Here is a 13,381-nt window from a genome sequence, read left to right as displayed (position 1 = left end):
GTCATTATAGTAGAGTCTTGGGGAAACTGACTCCCTTTGGTGAAGGGCACTTCGGAGGGACGCATTCAGCTGAGAGCTGTCAGCAGACAACACTCCAAGCAGTGGGAGAATGAGCATGGTGCTCCCTGGGCAGCATACCAGCCTCCACCCGTGTCTGCGTGTGCTGAGACGTCCACTGCACTGTCGTGAAGTGGAAAAAGCCAGGTCCAGAACACTTAGATGTAGTAGATGCTTTTTTGAAATTTTTCCTGAAAGGAATCAAAAGAAACAAATTGAAGTTGTTCTTTTTAGCGGGAAATGGGGCAGTGGGAGCGGGAAGGAGGGCAGGACCACTTTAAGTCTTCTGAGAACTTTGAGCGTTCTTTTGGAAGTGTCTCTTATATCACAGCAAATATAATAAAATGCATCCACGTCTGTCATTAAATATATAATTTATATATAATCATGTAAGAGTTGAATTTACTTGAAGTATAATTGATGAGTTGACCTAATATTACATTTTGAATACATAAAAAAATATTAATTTCTATTTTGCAAATTTTCTTTTTTATCTTTTAGAATCAATAATTTTTTTCAGGTCCTAAATATTTCCATAAGCCCTTATAAGCTCATAGACTCTATTGTCTATTATGTCAGTGGAACCTGCCTAGGGAGAAAGAGTCTGGTCCACCTTTTCTGTTTCTATACATTTTTTTTTTTTGACCAAGATTAGCCCTGAGCTGACTACTGCCAATCCTCCTCCTTTTTGCTGAGGAAGGCTGGCCCCTGAGCTAACATCCATGCCCATCTTCCTCTACTTTATATGTGGGATGCCTACCACAGCATGGCGTGCCAAGCGGTGCCATGTCTGCACCCGGGATCTGAACCGGTGAGCCCCGGGCCACCGAGAAGCAGAACGTGCAAACTTAACTCCTGTGCCACCAGGCCAGCCTCTGTTTCTATACTCTTTGAATTTGCTAATATTATAAATATTATTATTTTAAAAATCAACCAGATCTATCAGGGAAGTGAGATTATGGGATTTTTTTTTTTAAAGATTCTTTTTTTGTGTGTGTGGAAGATTAGCCCTGAGCTAACCTGAGCTAACATCCACCACCAATCCTCCTCTTTTTTTTTGCTGAGGAAGATTGGCCCTGAGCTAACATCTGTGCCCATCTTCCTCTATTTTATATGTTAGATGCCTACCAAGATCCTTTTTTTTAAAATTTTTTTTGTTATTTTTTTAATTGCAGTAACATTGGATTATACCAATATATAGCTTTCAGATGTACATCATAATGTATTTTGAATTCTGTGTAGATTACATCATGTTCACCACCCAAAAACTAATTATAGTCCATCCCCTCACGTGTGAGCCTAATCACCCCTTTTGCCTTCCCCCCTTCTCCTATGGTAACTGCCAATCCAATCTCCATTGCTTTGTGTGTGTTTGTCGTGGTTTTTATCTTCTACTTATGAGTGAGATCATACAGTATTTGACTTTCTCCCTCTGACTTATTTCACTCAGCATAATACCCTCAAGGTCCATCCATGTTGTCACAAATGGCTGGATTTCATCATTTCTTATGGCTGAGTGGTATTCTATTGAGTATGTATACCACATCTTCTTTATCCATTCGTCCCTTGATGGGCACCTAGGTTGCTTCCAAGTCTTGGCTATTGTGTATACTGCTGCAATGAACATAGGAGTACGTGTATCTTTATGCCTTTGTGTTTTCAAGTTCTTTGGATAAATACCCAGCAGTGGGATTGCTGGATCATATGGTAGATCTATTCTTAATATTCTGAGGATACTCCATACTGCCTTCCATAGTGGCTGCACCAGTTTGCACTCCCACCAGCAGTGTATGAGGGTTCCCTTCTCTCCACATCCTCTCCAACACTTGTTGTTTTCTGTCTTGTTAATTATAGCCATTCTGACCGGAGTGAGGTGATATCTCATTGTAGTTTTGATTTGCATTTCCCTGATAGCTAATGATGTTGAACACGTTTTCATGTGCCTGTTGGCCATCTGTATGTCTTCTTTGGAGAGATCTCTGTTCAGATCTTTTGCCCATTTTTTAATTGTGTTGTTGGTTTTCTTGGTGTTGAGATGTATGAGTTCTTTGTATATTTTGGATATTAACCCCCTGTCTGATATATGGTTTGCAAATATCTTCTCCCAATTGTTAGGTTGTCTTTTCGTTTTGCTGATGGTTTCCTTTGCTGTGCAGAAGACTTTTAGTTTGATGTAGTCCCATTTGTTCATTTTTTCTTTTGTTTCCCTTGCCCAGTCAGACATGGTACTTGAAAATATGCTGCTAAGACCGATGTCAAAGAGTGTACTGCCTATGTTTTCTTCTAGAAGTTTCATGGTTTCGGGTCTTACGTTCAAGTCTTTAATCCATTTTGAGTTGATTTTTGTGCATGGTGTAAGATAATGGTCTACTTTCATTCTTTTGCATGTGGCTGTCCAGTTTTCCCAACACCATTTATTGAAGAGACTCTCCTTTCTCCATCGTATGCTCTTGGCTCCCTTGTCGAATATTAGGTGTCCATAAATGTGTGGGTTTATTTCTGGGCTCTCAGTTCTTTTCCATTGACCTGTGTGTCTGTTTTTATGCCAGTACCATGCTATTTTGGTTACTATAGCTTTGTAGTATATTTTGAAATCAGGGGGTGTGATACCTCCAGCTTTGTTCTTTTTTCTCAGGAATACTTTGGCTATTCAGGGTCTTTTGTTGTTCCATATAAATTTTAGGGTTCTTTGTTCTATTTCTGTGAAAAATGTTGCTGGAACTTTGATAGGGATTGTGTTGAATCTATAGATTGCTTTAGGAAGTATGAACATTTTAACGATGTTAATTCTTCCAATCCAAGAGCACAGAATATCTTTCCATTTCTTTGTTTCTTCTTCGATTTCTTTCAACAGTTTTATAGTTTTCAGTGTACAGATCTTTCACCTCTTTGGTTAAGTTTATTCCTAGGTATTTTATTCTTTTTGTTGCAACTGTAAATGGGATTGTATTCTTAATTTCTCTTTCTGCTACTTGGTTGTTAGTGTATAGAAATGCAACCGATTTTTGTATGTTGATTTTGTATCCTGCTGCTTGACTGTATTCATTTATTGTTTCCATAAGGTTTTTAGTGGATTCTTTAGGGTTTTCTATATATAAAATCATGTCATCTGCAAAGAGTGACAGTTTCACTTCTTCTTTTCCAATATGGATCCCTTTTATTTCTTTTTTTGCCTGATTGCTCAGGCTAGGACTTCCAATATTATGTTAAATGAGTGGTGACAGTGGGCATCCTTGTCTGGTTCCTGTTCTTAGAGAGATAGCTTTCAGTTTTTCTCTATTGAGAATGATATTTGCTGTGAGTTTGTCATATATGGCCTTTATTATGTTGAGGTATTTTCCTTCTGTACAATTTTATTTAGAGTTTTTATCATAAATGGATGCTGTATCTTGTCAAATGCTTTCTCTGCATCTATTGAGATGATCCTGTGATTTTTATTCTTCATTTTGTTAATGTGGTGTATCACGTTGATAGATTTGAGAATGTTGAACCATCCCTGCATCCCTGGAATGAAACCCACTTGGTCATGATGTATGATCTCTTTAATGTATTGTTGTATTCGATCTGCTAGTATTTTGTTGAGGATTTTTGCATTGATGTTCATCAGTGATATTGGCCTGTAATTTTCTTTTTTTGTGTTGTCCTTGTCAGGTTTTGGTATTAGGATAATGTTGGCTTCATAGAAGGAGTTAGGAAGCCTCCCCTCCTCTTCAATTTTTTGGAAGAGTTTGAGAAGGATAGGTATTAAGTCTAGGTAGAATTCACCAGGGAAGCCATCTGGTCCTGGACTTTTATTTTTGGGGAGGTTTTTGATTGCTGTTTCAATGTCCTTACTGGTGATTGGTCTATTCAAGTTTTCTACTTCTTCTTGGTCCAGTTTTGGAAGGTTGTATGTTTCTAAGAATTTGTCCATTTCTTCTACATTATCCAATTTGTTTGCATATAGCTTTTCATAGTATTCTCTTATTATCTTTTGTATTTCTGGGGTGTCCGTTGTAATCTGTCCTCTTTCACTTCTGATTTTATTTATTTGAGCCTTTGCTCTTTTTTTCTTGGTGAGTCTAGCTAAAGGTTTGTCAATTTTTTTAATCTTTTCAAAGAACCAGCTCTTGGTTTCATTAATTTTTTCTATTGTTGTTTTAGTCTCTATTTCGTTTATTTCTGCTCTGATTTTTATTATTTCCTTCCTTCTGCTGATTTTGGGCTTTGTTTGTTCTTCTTTTTCCAGTACCTTTAGATGCACTTTTAGATTGTTTATTTAGGATTTTTCTTGTTTGTTGAGGTAGGCCTGAATTGCTATAAACTTCTCTCTTAGAACCGCTTTTGCTGTATCCCACAGATTTTGGCATGTTGTATTTTCATTTTCATTTGTCTCCAGGAATTTTTAAATTTCTCCTTTGATTTCTTCATTGAGCTGGTCGTTGTTCAGTAGCATTTTGCTTAATCTCGACATTTTTGTGGTTTTTCTGGTTTTCTCCCTGTAGTTTATTTCTAGTTTCATACCATTGTGGTCAGAAAAGATACATGGTATTGTTTCAGTCTTCTTAAATTTATTGAGACTTGTTTCGTGGCCTAATATGTGATCAGTCCTGGAGAATGTTCCATGTGCATTTGAAAAGAATGTGTATTCTGTGGGTTGTGGATGGAATGTTCTGTATATATCTACTAAGTCCATCTGGTCTAATGTGTCCTTTAAGGCCAGTGTTTCCTTATTGATCTTCTGTTTGGATGATGTATCCATTGCTGTAAGTGGAGTGTTAAAGTCCTCTACTATTATTGTGTTACTGTCTATTTCTCCTTTTATACCTGTTAATAATTGCTTTATATATTTAGGAGCTCCTATGTTGGGTGCATAGATAATTGCAAGTGTTATATGCTCTTGTTGGATTATTCCCTTTATCATTATGTAGTGCCCTTCTTTGTGTCTTGTTACAGTTTTTGTTTTAAAGTCTATTTTGTCTGATATAAGGATTGTTACCACAGCTTTCTTTTCATTACTATTTGAATGGAATATCTTTTTCCATCCCTTCACTTTCAGTTTGTGAGTGTCTTTAGGTCTGAAGTGTGTCTCTTGTATGCAGCATATACATAGATCTTGTTTTTTTATCCACTTGGCTACTCTGTGGCATTTGATTGGAGCATTTAGTCCATTGATGTTTAAATAGCTATTGATAAATATGTATTTATTGCCATTTTGTTACTTTTTTTCCTGGGTGTTTTAGTAGTTCTTCTCTGTTCCTTTCTTTTTCTTTTGCTCTCTTCCCTTGTGGTTTGATGGCTTGCACACTTCCCAAACCCCTGGAGCGTACCCTGACGCTGCACTGCAGAGGCCCCCACCTCTCCACCAATGCCCCCCACAGTTCACCTGGTCCTCACACAGGACCTGCGCTACAGAGGCAGACACATTCACCTGCCTGTAGAGGATTAAGGCACCTTGTCAACGCAGTCTGAAAAATAGCCTGAGGGCTTGCTATTGAATGGGGCCAGTCCCTAGGGCAGGCTACCTACCCTGGCTGAACTGGATAAAATCTGTGCTCTAGTGGGTGTGGCAGACCCCTGTGCTAACAGGCCAAGGGAAGAACCTCAATATCACCCACCGGGGTCTGTGTCAGCACACCTGGACCAGGTCAGAACAATGGCCCCCACTAATGTCAGTCTCTGGAGAGGTCCCTTTTCTCACCAAGATGCCACCACAGCCCACCAGGTGAGTCTCATTTCACCAAAGGACTGTCAGCCTTCTCTCTGGTAATTTTAGGTTGCTGCACTGAGATTGTGCATGGGCCCTTTAAGACCCGGGTCTTTTTAGCTTTCAGCCGATAGCTTTTCTGGGGGTGTCCTAGCTGCAGTTAATAGCCATTGAAGCCAGACAGTAAGACCCCCATCTCAGTTGGGCTGAGTCTGAAGTATGCTTATAGCAGTATCAGCCCCCGCTCCGGACCTCACTCCTCCAGGGAGGGCTGCGTACCTTAGGGTGGCTCCCGCCTGGCCAGCTGAGAAGCTCTGCTGCTCCCAAACATGGGTTTTTTTCCTCTCCAGCAGGAATTTTTCTGCCTTTTCTGCCTTAGTCAGGACTGTCCCTTGTTGTGTGGGTTCTTTTTATCCAATTTTCAGTTCTCTATCCAGGTTAATTTTTCCAAAAATAGTTGTATTCTGGTTGTGTTCGTGGGAGGAGATGAATTCAGAGTCTGCTTACGCCGCCATCTTGGCAAGATCCCTAAGATTCTTTTTTATATATCCATTTTGTAAAAAGAAAAATGAAGAAAGAAAGGAAATGAAGAAGGAAAGGTTATGTTAAAAATTAAAGCAATCTAAAAGGGGGACCCCTCTGAGTGAGTTAGCTGGTGCCCCAGTTAGGAGTCCTTTACCGTATGAGACAGCTAGAAAGTATGGTAGAGCTACCTAATCATCCAGGGTGCTGCCCAGAACTGCTCTTGCTCCCCTAAGTTACTACTCCGTCAGAGAGACCCTCCCACAAATGATTTTCATCTTTCAGAAAGAAGGGAGCCCTCCCTTCAATGGGATTTTGGTCTTGGTGGAACTCACAAGAAGAGGCTTGGTGAAATCACAGTGCTTTTTGAGAAAAAAATTAAACTGGAGGTATAAGATAGCACAGTGTCTTAGGATGGATCTGTGCCCCACAGCACAGAGATGATCCTAAAAACATCAAGCTATGTCAACCCAAGGCATGGCTAGCAGGGGTAGGATTAGAGAAGGTTTCACTGCAGTGACCTTCCTTCACCTTGCTGTTTGGTCAAGGTAGGGTAAGTCAACCTAATTTTAGCATAAACCAGTCTTTTAAAAATGAGGAAGGTCCTGATCAAGGATTTGATTTCCAAGGAGTTATAGAAATGAGACTAAATTGACATTTAATCAACTATAAATCACATATAAAACTTTCTTAATATGACATAGTGATTGAGTGTGTGAGTTCTAGAGTCAGAAGGACTGGGCTTGAATCCTGCCTCTGCCACTTATTGGCTTTGGGACCTTGGGCAAGGGATTTCACATCACCAGGTCTCAGTTTCCTCAGTTGTGAAATGGGTATAATAATATCCCTTACTTCATAATGAGAAGATTATATGAGATAATTTACTGTACTAAAAACATTTAGTCCAGTGCCTGGGACATAGTAAGTGCTCAGTAAATGTGAAAGCCAGTACCAAGGCTTTCACGTATTTCTCTTCAGTGACCTTATAAAACCCTAGGAGATAGATGTTATAACCTTCCTTTCAGAGAAAACACAAGAGCAGAGACTCAGAGAGGTTAAGTAATTCGTCAAGATTTCACAGCTAATAAATAGTGGAACCAAAATTCCTTCAGAAGGCTCCTGAATCCTAAGTTTAGAGTTTTCCACTAGAGTATATGTGATAAATTAAACACTAGCCAGGCCAGCCCCAGTGGCCTAGTGGTTAAGTTCAGCTCACTCCACTTCAGCGGTCTGGGTTTGATTCCCAGGCACAGACCTACACTGCTCTGTTAGAGGTCATTCTGTGCTGGTGGCCCACATACTAAAAAAAATAGAAGAAGACTGGCATGGGTGTTAGCTCAGGGCGAATCTTCCTCAGCAAAGAAAATAAATAAACACCAGCCAGTCATTCAACATTTGTCTTAAAATGATGCAGTATCACAGCATTTATACAACATTCTTGTCTTTGTAATACTCACCTTCTTTTTACTGTAATAAGTCAAAAGTTAAAGGATATTCCATCTTTAGAACTATGGAATTTGGAGGAGTTTTACTTCTTTGAGGATGGTTAGGGTTCATCCTGACATGTGAAGGAATGAATCTGTGAACTATACCCTATGGTATTATTCATATTTGTTGTTTTTCTCTGTTATTGGTAGAACCCAGTCAATATCTCTGAGAATGAATCACTCCCACTCAAAAGGCAACAATGACCCCATTTTATTACTTCCTTATTCTGGGCACTAGATGTCACACTAAGTAAAGTTTTAAAAGTTATTCTTCAAAGTAGGGTGTGGCATAGAGTCTAAACCTTAGCTGTGGAAAACCATAGCTTTGTGTTTCTAGTAGAATGCAGTAAAGATGTACTTTCACTAACAAAAGAATTCACAAAAGAGAATTGTTAAGCAGAAAATATAACTGGAGAAACCTTAAGTATGTGCAATTCTTTGTATATCACTTATACCTCAGTAAAGCTATTAATGTGTGTGTGTGCGTGTGAGTGTGTGTAGTTGGAGTTGCAGCCTATTGTCATGTCTGTTAAACAGACACTTCCCATTTATATGCACATAAAAGTGGTATTTTCTTCCAGAAACAACGTAATTTTCCTAGAGGCAGCTTTTGCATACATGTCCGTGATCATTTGTGTTCTGAGATGGTGAGAGGCTGTTCTTCTCTGGGAAGAGAATCAGACATCCCTCAGCTGCACGGGGTGTAGAAGGGGAAAGAGGAGATAATGACAGTGAGGTTCATGAAACCCTGAGTGGTCTCAGAGAAGGATGTGGAACCATCTTTCTCGTATGGCTTATGCAGAGTAGATGTGGCAGATGCCTCCCAGCCCTCTCAAACTCGTTTATTCCTTGATTGGAGCCCTCAGAAATCTAGATGAGGATCTTAGCTGAGGTTGGGATGTACATTATTTCCTTTTGGAAAACATGTTTTTAAAAGATGGCAAGGAATATGGGCTCGGTGTATAAATAAGTTAGATGATTATATCCTAACTTAAATATGTTACTGAAACTCCAGTAAGTTTCCATCGAAATGCTTGGAATTCGTTGGAAGCGAGAGAGAATTAATTCAAGACTTAGCTTTAGCAGTTCCAGTGCATCTTTTTTTTTTCCGAATAACTCAATAAAGAATCTGAACTGTGTCTAATGATCTGCACATGAATATGGACATATTTCTGTATGCAATTAGTGTCGTAAATGTTATAAATATAAATTAAGTTTCATTGTTTTCTAGATAGTGTATAATGACAGGTGATTCTCACTGGACATAATTAGCCTTATGTCTATTTGGTAAATATCAGTGCCCTGATTATGTTAAGATTGCTCTGATAAGAGGGGCCCTTCACCGGCTTGCTTCTACACACCCTGCCTCTGCATGTCCAGAAACCCTGCGGGGCTGCCCAGGCCGCACGAGGAGAGGCGTCATAACAACCTTGGTCCTAGCAGCATCAGGACCAGCCACCTTGGCAAGTTCCTGCTCTGAGTTGGGAGAGTGCCACAGCCACGCCTGGGGGCGTTCTCCTTGAACTCCCGCAAGGAAGTCCTTTTACTTCACAGGAGGAAGCGCAGGCTCAGAGAGGTTTAAACAGCAACAGCAGCGGAAACAAAAGGAAGTCTGAGGCTCTCAAAATCTTCACGGGCGTCTCATCCCATGGTCAGTCTTAAAGAAGGACGTTTTCTGGTCTACAGGAAGTGCAGTGCAAGGGCGGCATCCAGACTCACCCCCTGAGAGCCCCCCCAAGACCCTCCAAGTCAGCACTAAATAAAACCAACACAGATGCCACCCACAGGGCCCCAGCGTGTGCTCCCCACTTCACCCTCAGCATGGATCCGGGAGATTGTATGGCTAACCCACTTTACAGACAAGGAAACCAAAGTCAAAAAATTTACCTGAGGTCCCACTGAATGGGGTTTTTCTCCTTGTTTGAAGATTCCAGGCTGCATTTTCTTTTGCTTGTTTTCCAAAATAAAAGTCGTGACTTCGGAAAAAAAAAAAAAGAGATTGCTCTGATAAGTAAAGTTACAACTGATAAAATACTGCTATTTGGGTTTGGGATTCATCCATGTCTTTCTCTTATTTGGGAGATGGACAACTGGTAATTTTAACATGCCTTCTGCGACTAGGTGCTTCTCTTTGGCTCTCAATCCTGCCATGATGTGGGACTTTTTTCCCCACATATTAATATTGCTACTGCCTTTGGTTTTAACAACCTGAAGTTGCCCAGGTCCCTAGTGAAATCTTTCATTTTCTCCCTGATTGCTAAGGGGGAGATGAGTACCATGAGGATGGCAGCTCATGCTATTTCTCCTTCAAGAACTCAAACAGCACTGAGGACCGTTAATTTTTACTTTCAGTTTGGGAAATCTGAGAGAGGCTATTATAGCTCATCATGGGGGCCTCTACGGAGAAAAAAAAAAACTCTCCAAAATAAAATGTAGGCAAGACTATTTCTCTATCAGGCCAAGGGTGGTCTCTGTGTGTTGGGGTGGAGGTGGGGGTGCAGGAATGAGAAGGTTGACTCTGTATTGAATACCCACTGTGCTGGGCTCTGGGGAGTATGGGTATTGTCCCCGCTCAGAGGGAGTAAAACCAGTGCCCTTCACCTGGCTGACCACTGTTGTAGCTTGTGTTTGGACTGTACTGTTTAAGACAACTGTCAGAGCTGTTGGATGCCCTTCCTGGTTTTCCCACTGACTTGTCTTTTGAGTTTGACACATCAGCTCCAGACTCTGCGCTCTGCATGCTAAAGGAATGACCAACTTTGAAAGAGTATGTTGAGGCTCGACTGATTTCAGTTCAACGAATAGTCATGGAGCACCCGCAATGGGCTAGGCCTGCAAGGAATCAAAAAAATGAATGATGCAAAGGTGCTTTGAGCAGCTTAGAAAAGAGTAAAGAGGATCAGACAAGGACACTATTCACAGATAATGTCTTGGGTTTGACACCCCAGGTTGCTAGTTAGATGGTGTGAGAAGCAAAAGGGAATAATAAAATATCTGGGAGCTCTTTACATATGTTTATTTCATTGCTGCTCACAACAACCCAATGAAGAAACTGAGTCACTGACGGGTCAGGTAACTTCTCCAAAGTCACCTGACTAGGCAGTGGTGAAGCTGAGCTCAGATTGGAACCACACTGTGGAAGTTCTGTTAACCGCCACACTTTCTCCCAGTCAGGATATACACCTACAGCTGACAACAGCTCTGGAAGATGAGCGATTGAATTGTATCTATGAACCGCATTTTTATTTCCTGACAGGTCATGGATTGACAGCAGTCAAGGAAAAAGCAGGGGCCACCCTGCGGATTCATAGTGTAAATTCCAGCTCTTCTGAAGGGGCCCAAACTGATACCGAAAATGGAGTCCCTCAAAGTGAGTAATATATTTACTTTGGGGGTTTCTTGGACTTGGGCTATGTTACACTATGTGCACAAATAGAAGATTGTCAAGTTTAGGTCAGCACAGTGAACTCTAAAAGGGTTTTTTCTCTTTAGTAGCAGATGCAGCCACAGATGAGAGCCCCGCGGAAAGCCCACCTGCTTCTCCTTCCTCAGGGTCTCGGGGCGTGCTGTCAGCCATCACCAGCGTGGTTCAAAACACAGTAAGTCATCAGCTGCTTCCTCTGTTTTCCCTGGTGTCTTCCAGTGCCTTCTTTTGATATCTCTATGTACCAGTGACCTAGATACATCAGAGATGAGGTGGCTGTGCTCACCACTTGGGATCGTGGTTTTGTTACGCTTTCTCCTACAGAGTAGGCGTAACCTTGGAACTAAAATAATAAGGGTGAAATGAAATATATATTATGTTTAAAAGAAAGGAGCTGCTTAGAAGGAACATTTTTCAGTCTAATGAGGCAGTGTCCTTTCCAATTGCTGAAAGGACAGCCTCCGGCTGTGGGGAGAAAGAGTTCTTTCTTAGAGCTGGGACAGCTGTTTTTCCTAAGATGGTCTGTGTCTCTTAACCTTCAATTTGAAAAATTATAAAGCCATTCAAACAAAAAAAAAAATACCAGTAAGGAATCAGAAACAACATCCCAGAGATGTTTCTAAAGTGTTTCCAGGTAACTAAGACCAACATTCTTTCCCATCCCTACTTCCCAATTCCCACTCTGCCCCTTCCTTGAATAATACTAAATACTGCCCTGGCCCCCCACCCCCAGCCCCTGCCTGCCTCTTAAAGAGGCTTGTTATTGGCAACAAAACACCGATGAATAATGAAAAAAGGGGGAGGGGCCGGCCCCATGGCCGAGATGTTAAGGCCGAGTGGTTAAGGCCGAGTGGTTAAGTTCATGCGCTCCACTTCTGCCGCCCAGGGTTTCGCTGGTTCGGATCCTGGGTGCGGACATGGCACTGCTCATCAGGCCATGCTGAGGTGGCGTCCCACATGCCACAACCAGAAGGACCCACAACTAAAGCTACATAACTATGTACCAGGGGGCTTTGGGGAGAAAAAGGAAAAATAAAATCTTTTAAAAAAAAAAAGAAAAAAGGGGGAGGCACCCCAACTGAGATGAGGCAGCTAGCTGATCTTCAGGAAGAAAAAATTTATCTTCTGCTACATAAAACCAATTAACTAGTTTTTCTAGAAATATGGTTCATCCAATTTATTCATTCATGCATTATAACAAAAAAGGTGATTAGCTCTCACTACGTGCCAGGACTATACTAGATGTTGGGCATATGCTGACAAGCCAGAGGGCATAATATCCTGAAAGACAGAGACAACTCCACTGGCAAATACAGTGTAATGTGGGAAGAAGAAGGATCTGTGGACACACATATCGGGGTATCTTACCCAGACTTTGGGGTCAGGGCATGCCAGAAATAGGAAATGATGGCTCCTCTCCTTGCCACTTAAAGACCTCTGGGCTAAGTAGGATGAAGGAGGAGCAGCAAGTATGTTTTAGAAGTCAAGCAGCAATACAAGTCTAGTGTGCCCACAGGGGAGTTTGTAGGGTTCAGATGGGAGGGAGCTCTTTCAACATCTCTGGTTTGGGAAATGAATGCGTGGTCTCCCTGGGCTGCAACGCAGGGCACTCTGAGTTTGTCTTCAGCATCCTCGCATCCCTTTCTATGTTCTCTCCAACCTTCTGGTCCTCCCTTTTCCCAAGCTCCAGACATGCCCACCAGGTATTCCCTTACTCAAAGTCCTTATGTCCTTTCTTCTCCTATTTTATTCTCCACTGAAGTAATCCCTCACAGGATGTTAGGAGAAAATAAATCAAATTATGCAAAAGTGCGATAACTGATATTCCATTGTCCACCCAAAGTATGTGTATTTTAAAATCTGTTTTATGGTGTATTATTGATTGGCTTCCAAATCTGAACACAAAGTCTAAATGTCCAAGGTGGAAATGGCTAATGAATTATACTAATTCAGTGAAATCAAATATTCCTATTGAAGTGAGAGTTATGAAGATCGGAAAGTGAATATAGGCAATAATATAAAATATAACATATGAATTCGTGTAAGGTGGGAAAAAACACGGGTGTGTGCATATTGTAACTGGAATTGTGTATTTGAATGTATGTACAGAAGAGGCTTCAAAGCAACGTCAGCAGTTCTGTTTATATGAGTGCTTTATGTGAGGACGTCTTAGTTGTTTTCATCTTTTTGTTTTAAAGGAAAACA

General features: G+C 41.0%; 1 protein-coding gene across 3 annotated transcripts in view; it reads left to right on the top strand.

Moving 5' to 3' along the window:
• The window catches only part of LOC124232972 (protein NOXP20), a 72,705-nt gene that overhangs the window by 27,231 nt on the left and 32,093 nt on the right, over positions 1–13,381 (top strand). For 2 of the 3 annotated variants that reach the window (XM_046649952.1, XM_046649950.1), the window contains exons 4-5: positions 11,009–11,122; positions 11,245–11,351. In XM_046649952.1, coding sequence (XP_046505908.1) covers positions 11,009–11,122; positions 11,245–11,351 — 221 coding nt within the window. The remainder of the gene's footprint in view (positions 1–11,008; positions 11,123–11,244; positions 11,352–13,381) is intronic. The other variant, XM_046649951.1, reaches the window with a different exon arrangement.

This window comes from Equus quagga, unplaced genomic scaffold (assembly GCF_021613505.1).
Source record: "Equus quagga isolate Etosha38 unplaced genomic scaffold, UCLA_HA_Equagga_1.0 146_RagTag, whole genome shotgun sequence".
Taxonomy (NCBI): domain Eukaryota; kingdom Metazoa; phylum Chordata; class Mammalia; order Perissodactyla; family Equidae; genus Equus; species Equus quagga.
Note: the sequence above shows the minus strand (reverse complement) of the source record. Positions and strands in the feature narration are given on the sequence as shown.